The sequence below is a fragment of the Hyperolius riggenbachi genome, chromosome 7, assembly GCF_040937935.1.
Source record: "Hyperolius riggenbachi isolate aHypRig1 chromosome 7, aHypRig1.pri, whole genome shotgun sequence".
Taxonomy (NCBI): Eukaryota; Metazoa; Chordata; class Amphibia; order Anura; family Hyperoliidae; genus Hyperolius; species Hyperolius riggenbachi.
The window spans coordinates 197,206,472-197,231,207 of NC_090652.1; the positions used below are offsets into that span (position 1 = coordinate 197,206,472).

Genomic DNA, 24,736 nt, shown 5'->3' on the forward strand with positions numbered 1-24,736 from the left:
GCAGCTAATGAATACACAATAAGCAAGAGAAGGGAGGGGGGAAAACAAGAGTCAGGGAGGATATGATTTTAGCATTAGCTTGGCAAGATGGCCACTGCCTAGAATAGATTTTCTGCTTTTCCTTTATAAAATTCACAGGAATCATTACGTGGATAGCACAATACATCTGTTATGTAAGTAGAAGTAGTATTTATCTACTTATATATGTGTTTTTTATTTCTAGCTTAGTATGGGTGTCGCTTGTTCTTTAAATAAATATTATATCCTGGGATAACTGAAACAAAGCTGAAATACTGTTAAACTGCATTATGAATGAGCACTACAGACACAACGCAGGGCTGTGGAGTCGGAGTTGGAGTCAGAGTCGAGGAGTCGGGGCAATTTTGGGCACCCGGAGTCGGAGTTGGAGTCGTTGATTTCATAAACTGAGGAGTCGTAGTCGAATGATTTTTGTACAAAATCCACATCCCTGTTAAGTATTAGACCGAGGAGTCGGAGTCGAGGAGTCGGAGTCTGAGCCATTTTGGGCACCCGGAGTCGGAGTTGGAGTCGTGGTTTCAGAAACTGAGCAGTCGGAGTCGGAAGATTTTTGTACTGACTCCACAGCCCTGGACACAATGCTGCCAAAAATCCATATTAGTCCTACAAATACAGTAAAATGGCTGGCTTACCGGACAATAGTTGGATTATCAGCTGTCTGAGGCTTTTCTGTCCACATATCGCCTACTGGAACAAGGTTGTTCTCTTGTGTATCCAAGGACACAATAAAATCTGTCAAAATAAATGTGAAATTATTTATAAGGGCCCGTTTCCACTTGTGCGGTGGGAATCGCCACGGAAAAAATTTGCATGTGGATGCGAGTTTCGCATGCATACGATTTCGCATAGATGACTATGTATGCGAATCTAACCATGGCAGTGCCTGTGTGCTTTTCCATTGTTTCTATGCGAAATCGTATGCAAATGCGCATAACGATTCGCATACCAAAACTGCATGCAAATTTCCTATTAAATACATTGTATGCGAATCGCATAGCGGTATGCGAATTCTTATGGCTCTGCCGTGCAGACTTTTTCTGCACAGAAAAACGCTCAGAAATCCTACAAGTGGAAACAGTCCCATCCACTTGTATTGTCTAGGCGAATCTGCATGCAGGAAACGATTTGCTCTAATGGAAACAGGCCCTTATGATTATTGCATTCACATTTCTGAGCATGAAAATCTATACTTGGTAACATGAAACAAGAGATAATTACTATCTTATGTTAAAGTCATACATACTTAAAAAGTATGCATCCACTCCTCCAATGTCTAACTACCTGAGTGAGACTAGGCATTGTGGACTAATGAGGAAAGGGAGGAAATATTCACAAGCTTCATTTCAGATCTGCAGAAAAGATCCATGCAGAGCTGCGGCAAGGGATACATAGGCTTCCAAGGGCTGGAGGAATCCCCAAGAAAGTAGGTCTGTTTTTTTTTTTTTTTTTTAAGTTTTCCTGATGTTTCCTTTAAAACAAGACACAGAACATTTATATCACGCTTTTCTCCTGGGGGACTTGCGCCAGAGCTCCAGCCACTGGGGCGCGCTCTGTGTCAGAGGCAGATCCCTTAACCAGTACACTATGCAGCCACTGGTGCATACACATGCACAATGGTTGTCGCCCACAGGAGAGACGGTTCAAGGACCGCCTGCTTTATTCAACTATAGCAGAACAACTTGTGCTATATATGGGAAAGGAAGAAGATGAGGAATGCTACCCAATGAGAGGGGCTAAGAAGAGGAACAATGCACTCAGGGGTCTTAGTCATTTACAGATATGGGATTCTAGATCTTTGCATGGGCTCGGGGGACACCTATACACATGCATCATTCTCGGGTGAAGTCAGAGTTGGGTGGACAAGGAAGCCTGGTGGATGCATGTTAATGAAGATACTGAAAAGACCAAGCATGACTGACATCAGAGTGTGGGGGTTGAGCTGTTTTAGTCACCTAACTAAAAAATTTATAAAATTATGTCCATTCTTTCTTAATCAGCAAAAAGCAGACTTAAAATTTTTTTTTTTTAATTTATTTATAACCTGAACTGAAAATTAAAAGTCAAAATAAACATACAGAAGTCATACTTACCTCCCGTGTAGTCTACTCCTTGATCTCTTTCTCCTCTCCTGTGCCCTGTTTGTCCACTGTGATCAATGGAATTCTCCGTACTCCATTTTGAAAATGGCCATTACCTCATAACAGCTTCCTGGTCAGCACGCTGTTGTACTGTAACATCGCCCACTTAAGCCATAGGGAAACAGACATTACCTGGCACATCAGTTGTCCTCTCAGCTATAACTGACATAAACTGATATATAACTGACAGCAATTGATATATTTCAGTTCTAGCAAAATTTTGTCAGAACTGGAAGCGTGAGCTTCTGAGAGAAACTGATGGCAAGGTACTATGTAATGTTCATTTAAAGTTACCTTGTGTGTTTATTTTAAATAAATAATTTTACTCACTTCAGGTTCCCTTAAAGAGAATCTGTACTCTAAAATTCTTAAAATAAAAAGCATACCATTTTATTCATTATGTTCTCCTGGGCCCCTCTGTGCTGTTTCTGCCACTCCCTGCTGCAATCCTGGCTTGTAATTGCCAGTTTTAGGCAGTGTTTACAAACAAAAGACATGGCTGCTAAAAGCTTGTGATAGGCTCAGATAAGCAGAGTCTGTAAATCATACAGAGACTGCAGGGGGCATGGAGAGGGTGTGTATGGCTTCTATCCTATCACAAGCAGATTCTCACATTCCAGCCTGAGTGCCGGAGCCCACAGAGCCGACATAAGAAAGAAGATTAGATGATATAACAGAGATAATACAGCTACTGTGCAACTAGTAAAGGCTGCAGTCAGCCAGAGCTTATTAGAACAGGTATAGGAACTTATTGGATAGAAGAAATAAGGCTGAAATTTTTGTTATAAAGTCTCTTTAAGCATGCCTTTTTCACAGATAAATGAGGGTAATACAGAAAGAAACAGACATTTTTAATCAATTAAAGAAATATTTTACTTATTTTAGACTGTATATCTGATTATTTCTCCACATAACCACCTCATTTATTTAAGCATTGATCATATCTTTTACAAGGTTTTCCTGAGGAAGGGGGGGAAGGAGGGGCTTCAGGTTAGTGCTGTTGAACAAACAGTTATCAGTTAATCTGAAATCCTGTGACAAGCGGGAGGGAAGCAAAGAGGTTAAAGTGAACCTCCGGACTAAAAATCTACTCAGCAAAATTGAAAAGGCTTGGTGTTTCTTTAACAGTTTCACAGCATCAGAACTTTGTTTTTCTTACCAAAGCATCATTTTTAGCTGCATTTTTAGCTAAGCTCCACCCATCAAAAAAACCTGCCCAGGCTTTTTATCCCTGATGCTGTGCAAAGCATGATGGGATTTCCTATGTTGTTATTCACGTTGCCTAGCAACTGGGAGGGGCGATTAGGGCACAGGACAGTTGGAACTGTGTCTCATGCTCCCTGTCACCTCCTTTCAACCAAAAAGATGGGTGCCCTCAAAAAATCAAACATTTGCCTGTTCTTTTAAAACAGGGTGAGTAAGAGATTATATTACTTATCTATTTAAATTAACACAACTAATGTAACTTAATGACAGTATGTTTGTTTTGGCTGAAGTTCCTCTTTAACCTGACAAATGAAAGGTAAATTACACAGAAAGAATAAATTGATTGGCAAAGAAAAGCAAATGGCTATTACTTTTTGGCTGACCCTTGTATTTGACAGAACAAGAAATAGACCAATAACTAAGCTTACAAGGAGTTTTCCATTGTGTTTTCAATTATCACAGTTCAAGGATAAAGTGTGAAACCTTAAATCAGGGGTGCCCATTAGGTAGATAGCGAAGGACTTCTTGGTAGATCCTGACCCCACTACATTTTCCTTTCTGTTTATACACGTGTGCCCCTAAAATTGTACATAGGTAGATCTTTTTGACTTGCTAATTTTTCAAAGTAGTTCACAAGCCAAAAAAGTGTGGGCACCTCTGCCTTAAATAGTAATGCTAAATACTAAATAGTGATGGAACCGTAATCCCAAAAAAGCAATTAGTAAATAAATGCCCTGTAAGAGCCAAGGCTATTTATTGACAACACACAGGTCTACTTCAATATATAACGTTTACAAAAGCAGCAAGCCTTTTCTGACCTGACTTAAGGGGCCCATACATTTGCCGACCAAACAATCGACCATCCAATTCGATTATTATAATCGAATTGGATGAAAATTGGTGCTGACAAGTGCATGCCCGACCGGCAAAGTGATCAATTTTGGGACATAAAATGGCCGCATGGTCGATCGCGCATGCTGGAAAATTTCTGGCCGAGGTTGGTCGGTCGGCGGCCAAATTGCGAATGAGCGCCGAGACGACGATACCCCCCGCCGCAATGTATAAATGTATGCAGTGTGTGCATTTATGCATTACCTGTCCGGTGTCAGCCTCCACGCGGTTTCCGTCCATCTCGCCAGGTAAGCCACATACACGCCGGCGGCGCATAGCGTCTGACGTCAGACGCTATGCTCCGCTAGCGTGTATGCGGCTTACCCGGCGAGATGGACGGATGGACCCGGCGAGCTGCTACAGGACAGGTAATGTATAAATGCACTACACAACATACATTTGTACATTTTGAGGGCAGAGGCGAGGCGGACGGCGGTGGCTCAGCCAATTCCCTGATGATTTCATGCTGAAATCGGACGGTAATCGGCCTGTAGTGTATGGGCAGATTCGATTAGAGACAAATTTATCTCTAATCAGATTCAATTAGAGATAAATTTGTCTCTAGGTCAAATCTGCCCATATTCGTTCTAATATATGGGCACCTTAAGATGGCTCAGTTCACATTTCTGCTTTTTCTTGGTAAAATGTTGACATTCTTAGATAAGAGTATCAGAAGGAACACATTTGCTGGCAACAGCTTTCCATAAACTAAGGTAAATATATGATTGTTCTTTATTCTGTACAATGTACAATACTTCTCTTGAATAAAAAAATAAATATAAGAGGAGCTACATACCCAAAACAAACACGTTGAAAAGCAAAGATTAAAATGTAAAAACGTTCAATACTTAAAGATAAATATGTACGTCATTGTCTCCTACCAATGTAATAAGTCCCAGCTATCTGCAAGCTATGAAGATACAAACGAGGATCTTTAATAAAGTGTTGGAAAAATGTGTGGAAAGTCTGAAGTCCTTCAGAGGTTGGAGATGGAGCTTTCTTCAAGGACCATAAAGAATGGCTGTTTGATATTGGCTCTTCCACCATTAAACACATGGTAATAGAACTAAGAATTTTACTTTGTCCTTTTGCTTTGAAACCTAAAATGCAAAACATAAAAGCTTAATTTATGTAAAGATGTACATACATTTAGTACCTTAACATTTTAGTACACAACACTACAATAATTCATGCTCATTATTTAAGTTCTGCTGATCTAGAGCAGTCTTTTGCAACTAGGACAACAACAGTGAGAAGAATATGGAGGCTGCCATATTTATTTCCTTTTAAAACAATACCAGTTGCCTGGCAGCCCTGCTGATTTATTTGGCTGCAGGGGGTCTGAATAACACCAGAAACAAGCATGTAGCTAATCCAGTTAGATCTGGCAATAATGTCAGAAACACTTGATCTGTTGTATGCTTGTTCAGGGTCTATGGCTAAGTATTAGAGGCAGAGGATCAGAAGGGTAGCCAGGCAACTGGTATTGCTTAAAAGGAAATAAATATGGCATCCTCCATATCCCTCTCACTACAGTTGTCCTTTAAGTACCCCACAACAGTGCATAATTTGTGGAAACCAACAGAGCTAGTGAATGAGCTCTGCTGAGACAAATTATCTTGTCACCTGTAAATGTTGGTGGTTTTCTGCAAAACATGCACGCGGAAATCTTAAAATGTAAAATACATGCAAATAAGAAGTACATTTCTCCCAGAGTAAAATAATAATAATAATAATAATAATTGCAGGATTTGTAAAGCGCCCTTCTCCTGTCGGACTCAAAGCGCTTGCGAGGCAGCCACTAGAGCGCACTCAGTAGGCAGTAGCAGTGTTAAGGAGACTTGCCCAAGAAACTCCTTACTGAATAGGTGCTGGCTTACTGAACAGGCAGAGCCGAGATTTGAACCCTGGATGCCTGTGTCAGAGGCAGAGCCCTTAACCATTACACTATCCAGCCACTGCAAAATGAGCCATACATTACTTTTCTCTTATGTTGCTGTCACTTACAGTAAGTAGTAGAAATCTGACATTATCAACAGGTTTTGGGATAGTCCATCTCTTCATAGGGGATACTCAGCATGGGCTTTATTCTTTATAAAGAGATTCCCTGAAAATGATTAATACAAAGATGCTGGCCAGCCTCCCTGCTCGCTGTACACTATTTTGCCAGTTGGACGGAGCAACTGCCATTTACTAAATGCTTTAAAAAATAAAGAAAACCCTGAGAACGCTCCTATGAGAAGATGGGTTAGTCCAAAATCTGTCGGTAATGTCCAATTTCTACTACTTACTGTAAGTGACAGCAACATAGGCGAAAAGTAATTGCAGGGGGCCTGGAGAGGGTGTGTATAGCTTCTATCCTATCACAAGCAGATTAGCACATTCCAGCCTGAGCCCACAGAGCCGACAGAAGAATGAAGATTAGATGATATAACAGAGATAATACAGCCACTGTGCAACTAGGAAAGGCTGCAGTAAGCCAGAGCACATTAGAACAGGTATAGGAACAGCAACATAGAACAGGTATAGGTGACAGCAACATAGGAGAAAAGTAATTTATGGCTCATTTTACGCTGGAAGAAAGAGTTGAAAACCCCTGATCTAGAGAACACACGACAAAAGTGATCCAGCAAATCTGGCCTGAATTTATAAAGGAAAAAGAAAAACAACTAACCTCTGCTATTACCGGTAGTCAAAGTTTGGATTTCCTGGCTGGATCATATGAGACCACAGCAAGAACTGATGAAAATCATTATTTGTGCATTACATGTATACACTCCCAGATTTTTATTTTTAGAGAATATAGTTGTGTTGGAGTTCAGGTAGAAGTTGAGGCTTATTAGTACATAAATAGCTCAGTTTCCTGTTCAGACATTCATATGTTCATTTTTCGTATTTTGTATCCAGCTAATATGTGCATAGTAATTATGAAAATGAATAGTTGTTGACCTGCACCATTTAAAAAAAAAGAAAGAAAAAAAAAGTAAGAGTGAGAAAGTAACCCCCACAAAACGCTGTGCATCACAGATTGGCATATATTCAATAGAAAAGCTAGATGGTGCCAGTCTACAACTATTCATTCAGATATATTTTGACCCAGGTCCCTTTGACCCTGGTCCAGAGGACTAGCCCTTGCACATCAAGAACTATTGGTGCCTCCTAAATTTACGTAGAGCATATCAATTAACCAAAACATATCAAGTGTGCATGAAATGAGTATGTCCATAATTAACACATTTTAAACACATTGGTAGGGGCTATAAAATAAAAACTTCACAAAAGTGATCCTTTAATGTTTGAACTTAAGGTGGTATCCCCCTGTGAGAGTCAGTTTAGAGAAGTCAGTATCTGGCCTCACTCTTAACCACATTAATTTCATAGAAGCTGATATAGGAGTCTGCAAAAAGCTGCATGTGCATACTACTGACAGGCTAATAAAAAAAATAAACTACAGAAAAAGTTGGTTCAATAGACCCAGCATATGGCTCTTGAAGCTGAAAATTGTTGCTTTTATGACAACATAACTACACAGGTGTTATTTAGAAGAGGTCATAACAGCATCGCTGCTGTCAAATATACACATATAGACAAAAGTAAACTTACCACTAAAACTTTGATAATGTAGAAGCTTGTTTACTGCATAACGAGGGCATTTTCCTAGCATGCAAAAGTCGTGTACCATATTAAGAAGGTCTTTTAGTGGAATATCATCTATGTGTTTCTGCAGAACTGTGTTCAGTGCTGCCAGGAACCTTAAAAACGTGCAGAAAAATAATGAATATCTTGCCAATACATATACTATGTACAGTAGGAGAAGACGACACACATAGGACTTACTGATGGCCTTTTCCTTCTGGCAAATGATTTAACATGGCGAAGCTTTGGACTGCCAGTGATAAATCCCATATTCTCAGCGATTCTAAATTTTGCATTAAAATGTCAGCATAACGGTCCAGTAGTGGGACATGGCGAAAGCGCAGGTGTGCCAAATATTGAACTATCACTGCTACCTGACAAAAAGTAAGGTACAATTATTCGTTGTTTTTATCAGTTTCATTAAAAAAAAAAAACACAAAAAAGAGGGTCCTTACTTAAAGGGACACTTAAGTCAAAAAAAAAAAAAAAAGAGTTTTACTCACCTAGGGCTTCCAATAGCCCCCTGCAGCTGTCCGCTGCCCTCGCCGTCTCCCTCCGATCCTCCTGGCCCCGCCGGCAGCCACTTCCTGTTTCGGTGGCAGGAGCTGACAGGCTGGGGACGTGAGTTATTCTTCGCGTTCCCAGACACATTAGCACCCTCTATGCTGCTATATGGTATATGATATAGGCTATAGCAGCATAGATGGCGCTATTGTGGCTAGGAACGCGAAGAATCACTCGCGTCCCCAGCCTGTCAGCTCCTGTCACCGAAACAGGAAGTGGCTGCCGGCGGGGGCAGGAGGATCGGAGGGAGACGGCGAGGGCACCGGACAGCTGCAGGGGGCTATTGGAAGTCCCAGGTGAGTAAAACTCATTTTTTTTTTGACTTAAGTGTCCCTTTAATGGAATTATTCATACATCAGTTTACCGGGTAACTGACATGTACCTCTGGCCACAATGTATTTAAAGAGACACTGAAGCGAAAAAAAAAATGATGATATTATGATTTGTATGTGTAGTACAGCTAAGAAATAAAACATTAAAGGTAGCCATACACTGGTCGATTTGCCATCAGATTCGACCAACAGACAGATCCCTATCTGATAGAATCTGATCAGAGAGGGATCGTATGGCTACCTTTACTGCAAACAGATTGTGAACCGATTTCAGCCTGAAACCGTTCACAATCTGTTGTGGTGGTGGTGGTGCTGCCGCCGCTTCCCCCCATCCCGCATACATTACCTGCTCCGCCGGTGCGACTCCCGGGTCTCCGCTCTTCTTCTCCGCTCTGGTCTGGTCTCCGGCATGCTTCCCTTCTTCCTGTCTGGGGGAAGTTTAAACAGTAGAGCGCCTCTGTTTAAACTTCCTGCCGGGACAGGAAGAAGGGAAGCATGCCGGAGACCAGACCAGAGCGGAGAAGAAGAGCGGAGACCCGGGAGTCGCGCCGGCGGAGCAGGTAATGTATTGCAGCTCTATTGCGTCGGTCGTCGGGCACTCGAATGCCGCTAGCGATGCGCTCTTTACCCGCGGGCGATCGACGGTTATTTTCCGCACGGCGCGATCGACGGGATCGGACGGAATGGATCGGAATTCGGCGTGTAGCGCGAACGATTGGCAGCAGATTTCGATCCCAGTGATCGAATCTGCTGTCGAAACGGCTGCAAATCGGGCCAGTGTATGGCCAACTTAAGATCAGATACATCAGTCTAATTGTTTCCAGTACAGGAAGAGTTGAGAAACTCCAGTTGTTATCTCTATGCAAACAAGCCATTAAGCTCTCCGACTAAGTTAGTCGTGGAGAGGGCTGTTATCTGACTTTTATTATCTCAACTGTAAGTGAACTGTTTACTTTTTCTCTGCTAGAGGAGAGGTCATTACTTCACAGACTGCTCTTAAAGACTCATTTTGAATGCTGAGTGTTGTGTAATCTGCACATATTATAGAATGATGCAATGTTAGAAAAAACACTATATACCTGAAAATAAAAGTATGAGAATATTTTCTTTGCTGCTAATCTTTTAGTAATTATTCATAGTACACAACCAAATCACTATATCATAATTTTTTTTTCGCTTCAGTGTCTCTTTAATATCTATTGGGTCTACAACTAGTAAGTATGAACTTTAATTAGAGAGAAGTAAAGAAGTTTAATCTAGACCTAAAAATTCCAAAAATATAAATCCTTTATTATAAACAACCTTCAACATGACACCAAGTCACACTAATTAAAAAGTCTTAATTAGTGCGACTTTGTGTAGTGTTGAAGGTTGTTTATAATAAAGGATTTATATTTTTGGAATTTTGAGGTCTAGATTCATCTTCTTCACTTCTCTCTAATTATAGTTTATCAGTTTCATTGCCTATTTGCATAGATGCAAAGCAGTCATCAGAAACACGGGTGAGGGATTAACCAGGACGAATTGTGTGTAGAGATAAGAATTGCAGCACTCTAAAACAAGCTGCACCTGAATTACACGGGCTGCGAAGGGCTACTCAGCCTTTTTAAATGCACACACTATACTCATTACAGCTAAAACACGTGCTGAAAACCAATTCTTTATAGACCTCACTTTAACTTCTGCAACCCCCTTCCCTAACCTTAAGCAAACTCCCAAGTCACTGTTGTATGCATGTTCCCATATCACATGGTTATTTTAAATTTAGACTAGGAATTTGGTTAGTAAAGGACATGAGACAGGCTGTACAATAACAAAATAGGAGGAAGAGGAGGTAGGAGAAGAAAAGGAAGGAGGAGGAAAGAAGGAGAGGGGAGGAGGGAAGGAAGGAAGAGGGGGGAGGGAGGGAGGGAGGAAGGAAGGAAGAGGGGGGAGGAAGGAAGGAAGAGGGGGGAGGGAGGAAGGAAGGAAGAGGGGGGAGGGAGGAAGGAAGGAAGAGGGGGGAGGGAGGAAGGAAGAAAGGAGAAAAGAAAGAAGTAAGAAGGAAAAAGAAAGAAGTAAGAAAAAAAAAGAATCGAAAACAGTCTGTATTATAATTTGACATAAGTAACTGAGACCCATCATTGTTTATTCCACAGATTATCTTAAACAACGCAAATTAAAATTACATTGACAAAAGGGATGAGACCCTTAACCTAGTATTTGGACAATCAGAGGAATTTACTGCAAACAAGTGATTTTTGTGGCTTTCTACACATGTCAACTAGTCATTTGGTCCACTCTTGCAGTGCAAACTGAGCCAGTTGTTGTAGAACTGAAGGGTACCTTTTTCACAATGCCTGTTTCGATAGTTTGCCTGGTTTGCTAGTGTAACAAAACATATTTCAATCCACAATCTCCAGAATATCCTGATAGATTACAGATTTATTTTTTTCCCTGTCCAAACTCAAGGCACCCAACACCAGGCACAGCATCGCAGACCCAGAGCTTGAGAGAGCCTTGCCCATGTTTTACAGTAGGTATGGTAATTTTTTCTTTGGAAGCTTCACTTTTCTGCTGTGAACAGAGAGCTCATTTGAAATAGCAAAAAGTTACAGTTTTATCTCTAAAGATGCTTATGCATTACTCGATTTGCGGCACCGATAGATTTGATCATAATGATCGAATCTGCCAGAGACTGATGGCACAGTGTGGCCGCCTGATCATAATTTCAATAGATTTCCACCCGAAAATGCTTAATACAATGGATTCGACATGCTGGAAAGTTATTGTTTGAAAGGGCTCGGTCAGGTGTGCAGCAGGAGAAGCATTCATTTTCATGACGACCAACAAACCCCCAGCCGGTCTGCCCCATGTGTAATGTGAAAGCAGTACTTAGTTCACCTGTCCGCTTGTGCAACTCCTTCAGTGCACCGTGTCTTCTCTACATCATCACAGGGCTCTTGTACCATGGGACCTGAAGGTCACATACGCCGTTGGGTCGGTTACAGGCGCCTCCGGTGGCAACAGAGAAAAGACACGGGACATTGGAGGAGACGCACAGGCAGACAGGTGAACTGCAACACTTCCACGCTCACCAGGGGACCTAGGGGGGCCCAGCAGGCGGCTGCAAAGATTTCCAATAGATTTCATGTTGAAATCTATTGGAAAGATGTGTGCATTACACTGGCAACAATAGATCCCTCTCTAATCAGATTGGATTAGAGAGGGATTTGTCTGATGGTCGAATTTGCTGGCCATCTGCCAGTATATGGATACCTTAAAAGACATGGGCCCCTATGTAAAATTTACTTTTCTCCTAGGTGATATTTTCAAACTTGTCTATAAAATGCTTTTTTTAACCACTAGCAAGCAAGAAAATACTGAAAATACTTTTGATTGTACTTCTTCACTTACTTTTTGGAAAGTTTTCAATCGCAAAGTGATGAAAAGTTATTGCAAATAGAAGATGCAAAATTATCACTCAGGAGAAAACTCGGGAGAAATGGTTAATTGCATATGGGACATTCTCTCAAAAAGTATTGTGAACTGTTAATATACAGTTTAGCAAACTCCAGTGTGGCTTTTAAAGGTTTCATCATTTTTTTTTCACATTGTCATTATGGGGTGTTGTGCTTAGAATTCCTAGGGGGGGAAATGAATTTAGTACATGGGATAAGCCTGTAACATCATAAAGTGATGCATTGTGAATTTTTTGGATGCATAAAAATAAACTTACAACTGTAATGAGAGGGATATGGAGACAGCCATATTTATTTTCTTATAAGCAACACCAGATTCCTGGCTATCCTGCTGATCCTCTGCCAATACTTTTAGCCATAGACCCTGAACAAGCATGCAGCAGATCAGGTGTTTCCGACATTATTGTCAGATCTGACAAGATTAGCTGTTTGTTTGTTTCTGGTAGGATTAAGACACTAATACAGCCAAACAGATCATCAGGGCTGCCAGGCAACTGGTATTTTTTATAAGGAAATAAATATGGCAGCCTCCATATTCTTTTCACTACAGTTTAAGGAAAGGAAATAAGAGAAACCTTCTTGCAGGGATATCCAACTCTAGTCCCTGAGGGCCATATCCATGCCAGTGTTTAGAATAGACTGAAAGAAGGAGAAAGGTGTTCTACTTGATGAGCCACAATTCACCCGATTCAATCCCATCAATTATTTTGAGCTGCCCCAATAATGTCTGAGGACTTTGGCCCTTGAGGACTGGAGTTGGACTGTCACTAGAGCATTTCTTTTAGAGACAACACGCTACCTGCCAAGGCTTCCATATGCACATGGTTTTCAGAATGTGATCCCCAACTGTAGTCATCAAACGTTCATTGTAATAAAGCATTTCATAGCAGCAAGAAAGGAGACGGATGATTTTAATAAATGGTAGTTCATCTATGTTATCTAAGACAAAAAAAAAAAGACAAAAAAAACATATTGAGCACTGCTAAATGAGAAATCTTTAGCCAGTACAGTATTAGGATTTTCTTTCCTATGCCTTTCATTATCTAAAATTGAAAATGTGGATCTAGCCAATTCACTGTACAGCTGTGATCTAAACTAAAGGATGAAAGCACAACTAAACGATGCAGTCACTTCTTAGGGGATCATTATGTTGGTAAGACACTGCTTGTCCTAGGATCACCTTAAATTGCACTTTTTAAGCACTTTATAACTCCATCCACATCATGGTGGTCTTATTAAGTTGGGATGCACATGAAATATTCCACTATCGACCGTTATGATTCAGTGGTCACAAAGTATATTTATCTAGATAACTTAGTACGTTTGGCGTTTGTCACCTATGTTGAAAATGAAGAAGTGAACCCTGTTTTATGTAACACTTGAGGTGTTTCTCAAGGGAATTATCATAACGCTTGTTAATTGTAATTTGCATATCATAACATTGAGCCTTTTCAGTCCACTAGGGTAACATAGGTTTTTGATTTAATTGGCAGATCTGTTCAAGTCCAAACAAGTTTTTTTTTTAATCTAATTCTTATTTAATAAGAGACGATTACCCAGTTTAGGATTTTTCTTAAATTTCTTTCCTATGCTTAATATTAGCAAAAAATGGAGACACAGCACCTAACCGATTCATTCTGCACTTGTCCTCGGCACCTGTGATAAAAACTAAAAATGTAATGCACAACTAAATTACAATATCAATTGCTTTACTTTAGCCCTGATCCTCTCCCCCCCCCCCCCCCCCCAAAAAAAATAAACAAACTGCAAAATTATTACCAAAAGACTGGTCCTCTTCATTGTAAAGTAAAGTAACGATTCGCATGGTAAACACACAAGGAATAATTAATGTTGGCATGTCATGGTCTAAGCTAGAGACGGCTCGAACCTCCGATTTTAGGTTAGCGAACCTCGAACGCGAACTTCCGCAAAAGTTCGGTTCGCGCGAACTTTTGTGAACCGCAATAGACTTCAATGGGGAGGCGAACTTTGAAAACTAGAAACATTTATGCTGGCCAGAAAAGTGATGGAAAAGATGTTTCAAGGGATTTAACACCTGGAGGGGGGCATGGCGGAGTGGGATTCACGCCCAAAGTCCTGGGGAAAAATCAGGATTTGACGCACAGCAGCGTTTTAAGGGCAGAAATCACACTGCATGCTAAATTTGAGGCCTAAAGTGCTTTAAAACATCTTTTATGTGTATACATCAATCAGGTAGTGTAATTAGAGTACTGCTTCACACTGACACACCAAACTCACTGTGTAACGCACCGCAAACAGCTGTTTGTGTAGTGACGGTCGTGCTGGACTGTTGCGCACCATGGCGAGATTGCTCTTCCTCAGTGATGTCAGGTAATGTCTGACTGCCTTATCCACTTTCGATGGTTCTTTCTCTACCATTGTTAAAGCTTACATCTATTTTTTTTAATGACTTTTTCTGCTGGCTGTTCAGTACCTTCAACTAGAATCTTATGGAGGCCAAGTCTGCCATTCATTCAACTGTGTGAAACTTTTGATGGTACTTTCTCAGTACCATGGTGACCACGGGTAATGGCCGGGGAATCAGGGTTCGATTCCGGTCCGGAGTGGGAGCCTGAGAAACGGCTACCAACACACATCCAAGGTAGGACCCAAATGTGCTGTCTAAGTAATGTACCTGCCCTGACCGTGCTTTGCAGACCAGGCATCTGTGGTCCGATGGACCCTTGACCCAGCGCTGTGTGCCAAAGAATGACACCACATGCCTTGCAACATCACGGTACAGTTTGGGTATCGTCTTTTTAGAAAAATAAGGCGATACCACTGTGGTGTCCCAATAGCCACAAATTTTCGGAAGGCCTCAGAGTCCACCAGCTGGTATGGTAACAGCTGGCGAGCTAACAGTTCGCCAAGCCAGCTGTCAAACGCCGGGAAAGGGGGTGACTGGCAGACATTGGCTTCTTCCGCTCAAAGATTTCCTTCATGGACACTTGGCTGCTGCTGTGGGCAAAAGAGCAGAAACGGCTACCACAACATATCCAAGGAAAGCAGCAGGCACACTGTGGGCAAAGGAGCAGGAATGGCTACCACCACACATCCAAGGAAGGCACGCAAGTCCCGACTCAGGGAGGTAGTGACGAAAAATAACAATACAGGGGGACTCTTTCGAGGCCCTGCTGTATATGAGACTAATCAACTTTAAATCCTTTAACGAGAATCTCTTATGTAGGGCAAGTCTGCCATCCATTGAAGTGAAAGATATGCACTGACTGCCAGGTATAATACAATGTGCAGTCACAGATGCAGTGAAAGGTATGCAGTGACTGCAAACAGCATGTAAACTGTAACGTTTTGTGTCAGCAAAGAACAGAATTCTGATTATTAGGTGATCTGCAGTATCACCTATAATGCAGATATATACCTGATTATATGGTGATCTGCAGAATCACCTATAATACTGGTATATAAGAAGCTGATGTGACAACAAATTGCAATGAGTGATTGGTGCAACAGTAGTACTGATAGCTTTGGCAACACCTCACCAGAGGAGCTGGTGGGTACTAACAGTACAGTGTCCCACACCAGAGTCAAGGGCCCTCTGGTGAGAGTAGAGTGGTCAGACAGATCGGGTTCGGCAACAGACAGACAGATGCAGTACAAAATCGGGAGGCAGAGACAGGAAGGTATAAGCAAGCAGAGTCGGCAGCAAGATCAGATGGGCAGAGGTACAGAGTCACTGAGCAGAAGAGTAGTCAGAATGAGCCAGAGTCATGCACAAATAATAACACAGTAATGTAAATCTTTAAGGCTATCAAACAATTCCTCTCTTGTGTGAAATCCGGATCAAAGGACACCGGAACTATCTAAGGGTCTGAGCGCTAACACAGAGTATTCGCAACAGCAGACAAGTTGCGAGTGATTCAGCTAGGCTTATGAAGCAGAGGAGACCCCTCTGGCACGCCCCCCCCAATCAGCCAATGAGGAGTGGCGAGCGTCTCCTCTGACGTCAGCCAACCGGCCGGTCAGCTGACGCGCCTCCTCCCCGCATAAAGGTCCTGTCTGTGCACGCGTGCACGCGACAAAGCAACCCTATGTGCAACTGACAGACCTGTCCTCGGCGTGCTATACGCCTGAGGCTCGGAAACATTGCTAAACAGAGAGCTGGAGGCAGCTGCGGTGGTAACGCTGTTCACCGCAGCTGCCTCTCCAACGTTTGTTACATAAACACACCAGAAAAAAAATGTTATTGGTTTTGTTAGCGGCCGCTGCTAGAAGCAGCCTTAAAAATTCAGGAATCCGCCTGGAGTCCTTGTTTGGAAAACAGTGTTGGCATTTTCCTTCTGTCTAACGGTGCCGTAGGCATCTGTCTTATGTTTGATAAGAAATTCATACAGTTCAGGGGAACTACAAAAATTATCTGTGGTCACACAGTAGCCTTTGTTTAGCAAAGGTTCAGCCAAAGAGAGCACAGAGGATATTGCCACTCTATACTTGTTGAAACTGGGGTTGAATATAGTGCCTTTGCTGGTATACAGTATAGTGTTCCATATATACCCAGTTGCTGACTCACATAGCATATATGATTTTACACCAAAGCGGGCCCTCTTCGATGCTTTGTACTGTATCCAAATCATCCTCCCCTTATGGGCCATTAGACTCTCATCAACACTTTTGTCTCTCTGTGGTACATAAGTGCTTTGGAAGTTTTTGACAACAAGCTAATACACCTCCCAAATCTTTTTTTTTTACTTTGGCGCAGGGTGGGTGGACTCCTCAAAGGTGTCGTTGTTGCTGAAAAGCAAAAACTACATAATCAAACTGAAACGATATTCAAACATTACCGTTCCAAAAAAGCGGTAGCAATAATTTTAGTGGTAGTCCAATACCATTTCTGCAGGGGCTTCCCTACCACCCATTCCCTGCAGAATAATTAGGACAAAAAAAAAACACGTTTCGTGACAAATGACAGGCTTCCGTGTCTTGCTCCTTGAAAAGCAGCCAATTGTTGCCTGGCATAGCGGTTTGTCTCCTCCATTATCTTTTCAATGAAAGGCTTATTGAGAAAGAACTGCAAGAAGGCCAGAGAGTTGTGCTCGCAATCTACCTTGAGGCCAGGCTCCCCAGTAAATGGGAAATGTGGGGGCGCTGGCGGAGCATGACTAGTGCCAATGGGGCACGAAATGTGCACATCACTAAACTCAGTGATGGAGTCAAACTTCATCAGAACTTCCGGTGAGAGATGCCTTTTAGAGGCTGACGCCATAACAGAGGTCAGGCTGGCAATAGTTGAAATACAGGCAGAGGTTGGTGCAGGCGGCAGGCAGAGAGTAGTCAAAATCCAGGCAGAGGTCGGTGGAGGCGGCAGGCAGAGGGTAGTCAAAAGTCAGATGAGGTCGGCGATGGCGGTAGGCAGAGGGTAGTCAAAATCCAGACAAAGGTCGGTGCAGGTGGCAGGCAGAGTGTAGTCAAAATCTAGGTAAAAATCGTTAACTGTAATTCAGAGAATAGTCAGACTCCAGGCAGAAGTCAGTGCAGGAGGCAAGCCGAGAGTAATCAAAATCCAGGCAACAATCAGTAATAGTAAAGCAGATCAGCAAAATCAGCAGATGCACTTAGCTCAGTAGCAGTTGGGAACCAAATGGCTATATTGTATTGAATGGCCAATACAATATATAATTGAGCCAATCACCTTTCATTTTTTAAATTTCCTGCACCGCCCCCCGATGACGTCACGCTGCACCACCCCTGGTTGGCCGCCAGGATCCAGAAAGCAGAGCGCAGATGGGGATCCCGGTGATCAGCAGAAGAGGCCTGGAGTCCCACAGAGCAGCGCCGATCGATCATCGTGCGGGATCCAGGTAAGTTGTCAGGGGTTTTTTTTTAGCTACCCCGAGAGTGGCTCAGGAGTACCACTCCTGACATCTTTTCCTTACCCCCAGCCATGATCGGGATTACCGTCAGGGAGGTTAATACAGTATTTGACAGTTTGTTTTCATACATGTGTTCATGGATGACATACTATCTCAGAAAATATTTTTTGCAAAACTAATTTCATGGAAACAAATTTTCCACAACTGAAAAATCACATTTATAAGAAGATAGTCAGCATATTTTCAGATTCAGGTATGAGGTCAGAAAATTAACAAATGTGCCACAAATTCAGCTGCACCCCAATAAGATCACTCATTTGCTATAAGTGATAATTCTTCCAAAAGTTTTATTTTCCAAAACAAATGCTCTTTGCCATTTATGGGCAGTAGGCCCAGAAATAAAGTGCCATAGAACTGATATTAGATATTAACTAGATATATTAACTGATGACTAGATATTCCTAGCCTCACACTTAATATACTGCCAATTAGTGTAATATACTGTAATTGCATTTCTTCATCTAGACTTTATTTACTTTTTAAGACAAGGTATGTAAAGTAGTTACACTGTGCTTATATTAATAGTAAATATGCTTGAATAATGTGCCTGAATATCTCCCCACTGCTTCTACAGTGTTAAACTGACTCCACGTGCTGATAACATCTACAAACTCCATCATGGAGAATGGACCATTACAGAATCATTTCATTAATGTGAACATTAGCAATAGATAGGCACCAGTAGAAGAACATCAGCAAAATCAGTAACACATGTACATTGCATTGATCAGAGCCTTTTTTAAAGCTATTTTAAGCACATTAAAGTACAATAACACTTTAACGGAAACGCTTGTGTACATAAACATTTGTACCATTTACTTGGTGTCTCAACAGCTTTTCATTTTCATATTAAAAGGCATTATGGTACATTTGCATTTTAGTAGGGGTTTCATTTTCACAATGTTTCATTAGATTCAGATAGTGCCTGGTCACAGCCACTCATTAACTGAATTAAATACAATCAACAACTCCCTTCAGACACAAACATTTGAATAAAAACCCAGGTAGTTCCAAGTAAACTGCAATGCTCCATAAGAATTCCGAGGGCATGTTTAAGTCCGGAGCTTACACATACGTAAGTTCAAATGGAGAGAGAGGAGGACTGGACTGCAATTCAACACTTATCGACCGATAAAAAAAGCACTTACAGTTATATCAAACAGGTGGTACTATGAGCAGCTAGGTGGGCACCAGGTCGGAGGATTCTGGCAAACGTCCATTTAAATCCCCAGGCGCTTATTCACTGCAGGATCATGGTCTTGATCCTGCAGCGTTTAAGCCCCAGGGGTGCAAAATGGACGTTTGCTGGGATTCTCCGACCTGGCACCCACCTAGCCACTCATAACACCGCCTGTTTGATGCAACTGCAAGTGCTTTTTTATCAGTCGATATAAGTGTTGAATTGCAGTGCTAACCCTCCCCTCTCTCAGTTTAAAAATGCATGTTTCACCTTGCTTTATGGAGAACCCACATCAAATTTAGACATTGTTATTAAACTAACATGCAGCATGATGGGATAAACACATACATTCAGTACAAACACAATGCAGATCTTGGCTGTGTTCCCTGCCTACTTCATTTTACTGTAAGGGTTAATAAAGTAAGGATAAGGACCAGGCATTTAGGCAAAGTGGGCATTTGCCCATAAGCTCCTGACTGCTGCAGGGGTCCATGGCACAGAACCGCGCTAACTTGCGCCAAGTGGTCTCCTCTCTCTCTCTACTTCCCATGGCTGCAGACTACACGAATGGAGCAGCGCTGGGACGGGTGGGCGATTTATGTAAAGCTACATGTGCAGGGGGCACATGTAGCTTCACAATCACTCTACCGTCCAAGCGCTGCTCCATCCGTGCTGTCTTCAGCCATGCTGTCTGCCTCTTCTCTAGGTCCTGACTCATGTTATTTACACATAACATGTGCTGGACGGAGAAGAGGCAGACAGTAGGGCTAAAGACAGCATGAACAGAGTGAGTGAAGAATGTGAAGCTACTTGTTCAGGGGCCCCAGGAAGAAGTGTGGGAAGACCATTGGGGGTGGGGTGGGGGGGGGGGGGGGTGGCACTGATTTTCCTGGAGGCAGGGGGTAGGGGCCCCCAGCTTAAAGTTCTCCTGTAATACAATTTTTATACATACCTGGGGGCTTCCTCCAGCACCATAAGCGCGGATCGCTCCCACGCCGCCGTCCTCCGCTGTCTGCAACCTGGTACCAGGTCCCGTCACTTCTGACAGTAGGGGCCAGTCTATGCAGGAGAAGTGCGCCCTCTCCAGCTGCTTCCTTTAAGTTTGCTCCAGGGCCTCTTAAACCAGCACAGCCAGGGATATAGCTCTGCAATTGGACACTGCAGAACAATTCTCTATAACTACAGTTTATAAACCTCCTGTGTGGCTGTACAAACACTTCTGAAAAAAAATGTAAAGTGTAATAGGACAATATACTTCTGTGTGGGAGCTGAATGAAAAGTAGTGACATCAGTGAGAATTCAAGCTTCAAACCTAGATTTTTAACTCTTAAAACCAAAACTAGAATGTAGGACTGCACACAGTGTATATTTGGGATTTAATTCTATGGATACAAATGGCTATGTCATCAGTTTAATTTCACTCCAGGTTCACCTTCATCCAAAGTGCTTCAGCAATGTATGTCAGCAGGGGCGTAACTAGAAATCACCGAGCCCCGCTGAGAAAATTTGGATGCCCCCCACCCCAGTTATAGGTGCAGAAACAGGTGGTTTCGGTGCACAGAGTTCACCGCCAGGTGTAGTTGCCCCAGTATAGCCAGGTATAGGTGCCTGTCACAATACAGCCAAGTATAGGTGCATGTCCCCAGTATAGCGAGGTATAGGTGCCCTCATTTTAGCCACCCCCCCCCCCAGTATAGCCAGGTATAGGTGCCCACAGTATAGCTAGGTTTAGGTGCCCACAGTATAGCCTGGTATAGGTGCCCACAGTATAGCCAGGCATGGGTGCCCCTGGGTCGCATCGCATGAGTGGAGAGCATTGGCCACCCACATCGGCGGGGAGGGGGGCCACACCCCCCCTCAATTTGGGCTCTACCCTCAGCGATCCCCCCTCCAGCATTAATCAGTGGCAGCAGTGGAGGGCAGGAACACGGACATACCTCCTTGCGTTCCACCGCGGAGGTCCGGTCTCTGTAAACGCGCTACTTCTCGATAAACAGGAAGTAGTGTCAGATGCTTAGAGAGAGCAACCTCCGGTGGTGGAACGCATGGAGGTATGTCTGTGTTCCTGCCAGCTGCCACTGATTAATGCTGGAGGGAGGAGCGCTGAGGGGAGAGCCTGAGGTGAGGAGGGGAGAAGTGGCCCCCCACCCCACTGATGTGGGTGGCCAATGCTCTCCCCTCATGCCCCCCAAAATGGCCCTGGGTGCAGCCCCCATTGTTACGCCACTGCACGTCAGAAGCACCGTACCTATGCTAATGTACATTTGCAGTAAAAAAGATAGGCTAGGACAGCACTGGGCAGACAACGTGTGCCCGTAAGCACTATGAATTTGGCCTGTCACTGGAGGTCCGGATTCCTCTCCTCCCTCCCTGCAGAGTTGTGAGCGGTGCGGGATTCCTGGGTTAACTCACCTAATCGCCGCTTCAAGCGTTGATCTCCTTGGCCACAGCGGTGTCATGTGACAGTCAGTACGCGGCAGCGTGTCATATGACGCCAATGTAGCCATGGAAATTGGCACTGAAAGTGGAAATTAGGTGAGTTAACCCTGTAATTATGCATCGCACACAACTCTGCAAGGAGGGAGGAGAAAAGTGCGGGACGTGGTTTCTCAGCCTGTGGCGCTTCAAGTTTGCCCACCCCTGGGCTTGCAAGTGATATAGCTGCAAACTTGCAATTTAAATTCAAACTCTGTTTTTCCACTCCAATGCATGTCCTGCTATTAAAGACAGTAGTGGTAGGACTGTGAGCAACTCGGCAGATTCGTATGTACCATCATGTCTTAACCATGCAATTTCATGTGGCAAATACTAGTGCTTTTTAGGACGATTAGCGACAGAGATTGTTTCTGCCAGCATGGGTGCAGGAGTGCAATCTGGAGTGTCCATTTGTTGGTTTCTTCTGGTGCCAGGTCCAATTGTGGCCCTCAGTCTCAGCCTTTAACACCATAGTACCTAGTCAGCTGACCAACAAACTCCATGCACTAGGTCTTGCTCCCTCCATATGTACCTGGTTATTGGACTTCCTTACTAATTACCCTCAAACTGTCAGACTAGGAAAACAGACATCCTCCACCCACTGAGCACTGGCATGCCACAGGGCTGTGTATTAAGCCCTCTCCTCTATGCACTTTACACCCATGACTGCTAGCCTATCCATACCTCAAACATAGTTGTTACGTTTGCAGATGATATGACTGTCATTGGGCTTATATCAGACAATAAGAAAGCTGCATACAGAGAAGAAGTTAGGAACCTGACTGCATGGTGCGACATTAACAACCTGTTATTAAATACAAAGAAGACCAAAGAAATTATTGTGGACTTTAGGACCACCAAAAAGACCACTCACTTACCGCCAGGGCTGTGGAGTCGGAGTCGAGGAGTCAGGGGCACATTTTGGGCACCCGGAGTCAGAGTTGGAGTCAGAGTCGTTTATTTCATACACTGAGGAGTCGGAGTCGGATGATTTTTTTTACAAAATCCACAGCCCTGTTAAGCATTAGACTAAAGAGTCGGAGTCAAGGAGTCAGAGCCATTTTGGGTACCCGGAGTCGGAGTTGGAAGATTTTTGTACCGACTCCACAGCCCTGCTTACCACTAATGATCAATGCAGAGGCTGTGGAGAGAGTTTCCAGCTTCACATTTTTGGGAGTCACCATCACAGAAAACTTGTCCTGGGCTGACAATGCTTTAGCTCTAACTGGCAAAGCACAACAACGCCTCTACTTTTTGAGAAAACTAAGGGGCGCTAACCTCCCACAGAAGCTGCTGGTTAATTTCTACAGATGCACTATAGAAAGCGTTCTGACCAATTGCATGACAGCCTGGTACAACAGCTGCACCAAGGCTATTAGAGAAGCCCTGCAGAGAGTTGTTAAAACAGCAGAAGCCATTATCGGCACTGAACTACCATCACTGGAACATTTGTATAAGACTCACTGTATGAGAAGGGCCAAAAACATTATCAAGGACAACACTCACCCAGGAAATGCTGTGTTTGAGCTTCTTCCATCAGGTAAACGTCTTAGATCAATCCGCATACAAACAAACAGACTGAAAAACAGTCTGTAATAATTATCACTGTGTACAAATTGTTTTAATATCTGTAATACCTGGCATACTTGCAGGCCCGTTTCTTGGGCCGTGCGGCCCATGCGGGCGCCCTGGGCGCCGAAGGACTGTGGGCGCAATAACAGAGGGGGGATCCGCAGCCGCGTGGAGGGCAGCCCGACCTCTCCCTCCCTCTTCTCTCCGGGCGCCCTCCGTGCTCCCCCCTCCGAGTCTGACGGCTGTGTACAGAGCGCATTAGCGCAACTCACCTCCCTCCCTGGTTCCAATCGCCGCCGGTCTCCTCTTCTCTTCATAGCCGCTCATACACACGCTGCTTCCTGTTTACCCGGAAGCAGCGTGTGTCAGTGGCTATGAGGAGAAGACAGAAGAGGAGACCGGCGGCGATTGGAACCAGGGAGGGAGATGAGTTGCGCTACTGCGCTCTGTACACAGCGCTTCCTGTGCAGTCAGACTCGGTGGGGGGAGCACGGAGGGCGCCCGGAGAGGAAGGGAGGGAGAGGTCGGGCTACCCTCCCCGCGGCTGCGGCTCCCCCCTCCATTATGGGGGGGGGTAGCTTCCTATCTAACCTATACTGGGGGGCACCTACCTACTCTAATCTATATCGGGGGGCACCTACCTAATCGAACCTATACTGGGGGGCACCTACCTAATCTAACTTATACTGGGGGCACCTACCTAATCTAACCACACTGGGGGCACCTACCTAATCTAACCTATACTGGGGGGCACCTACCTAATCTATCCTATACTGGGGGCACCTACCTAATCTAACCTATACTGGGGGGCAGCTACCTATCTAACCTATACTGGGGGGCACCCACCTAATCTAACCTATACTGGGGGGCACCTACCTAATCTAGCCACACTGGGGGGCACCTACCTAATCTAACCTATACTGGGGGGCACCTACCTAATCTAACCTATACTGGGGGGAAGCTACCTATCTAACCTATACTGGGGGGCACCTACCTAATCTAACCTATACTGGGGGGGCACCTACCTAATCTAACCACACTGGGGGGCACCTACCTAATCTAACCACACTGGGGGGCACCTACCTAATCTAACCTATACTGGAGGGCCCCTACCTATCTAGCCTGTATTGGGGGCACCTACCTACCTAGCTTATACTGGTGGCAACTATACTGGCTACCTATATTGGAGGCACCTACCTAACTAACCTATACTGGGGGCACCTACCTATCTAACCTAGGATGGGGGCAACTATTCTGACTCCCTATATTAGGGGCACCTACCTATCTAACCTATACCGGGAGCACCTTCCTATCTAACCTATACCGGGGGCAC

At 43.7% G+C, this 24,736-nt stretch overlaps 1 protein-coding gene across 2 annotated transcripts in view; it reads right to left on the bottom strand.

Annotated features, from left to right (window-relative positions):
• The window catches only part of FASTKD2 (FAST kinase domains 2), a 97,063-nt gene that overhangs the window by 22,158 nt on the left and 50,169 nt on the right, over nt 1–24,736 (bottom strand). Inside the window, exons 6-10 of one of the 2 annotated variants that reach the window (XM_068244977.1) lie at nt 13,067–13,206; nt 8,112–8,284; nt 7,878–8,026; nt 5,156–5,374; nt 672–771 (exon numbers count right to left, since the gene is read on the bottom strand). In XM_068244977.1, coding sequence (XP_068101078.1) covers nt 672–771; nt 5,156–5,374; nt 7,878–8,026; nt 8,112–8,284; nt 13,067–13,206 — 781 coding nt within the window. The remainder of the gene's footprint in view (nt 1–671; nt 772–5,155; nt 5,375–7,877; nt 8,027–8,111; nt 8,285–13,066; nt 13,207–24,736) is intronic. The other variant, XM_068244978.1, reaches the window with a different exon arrangement.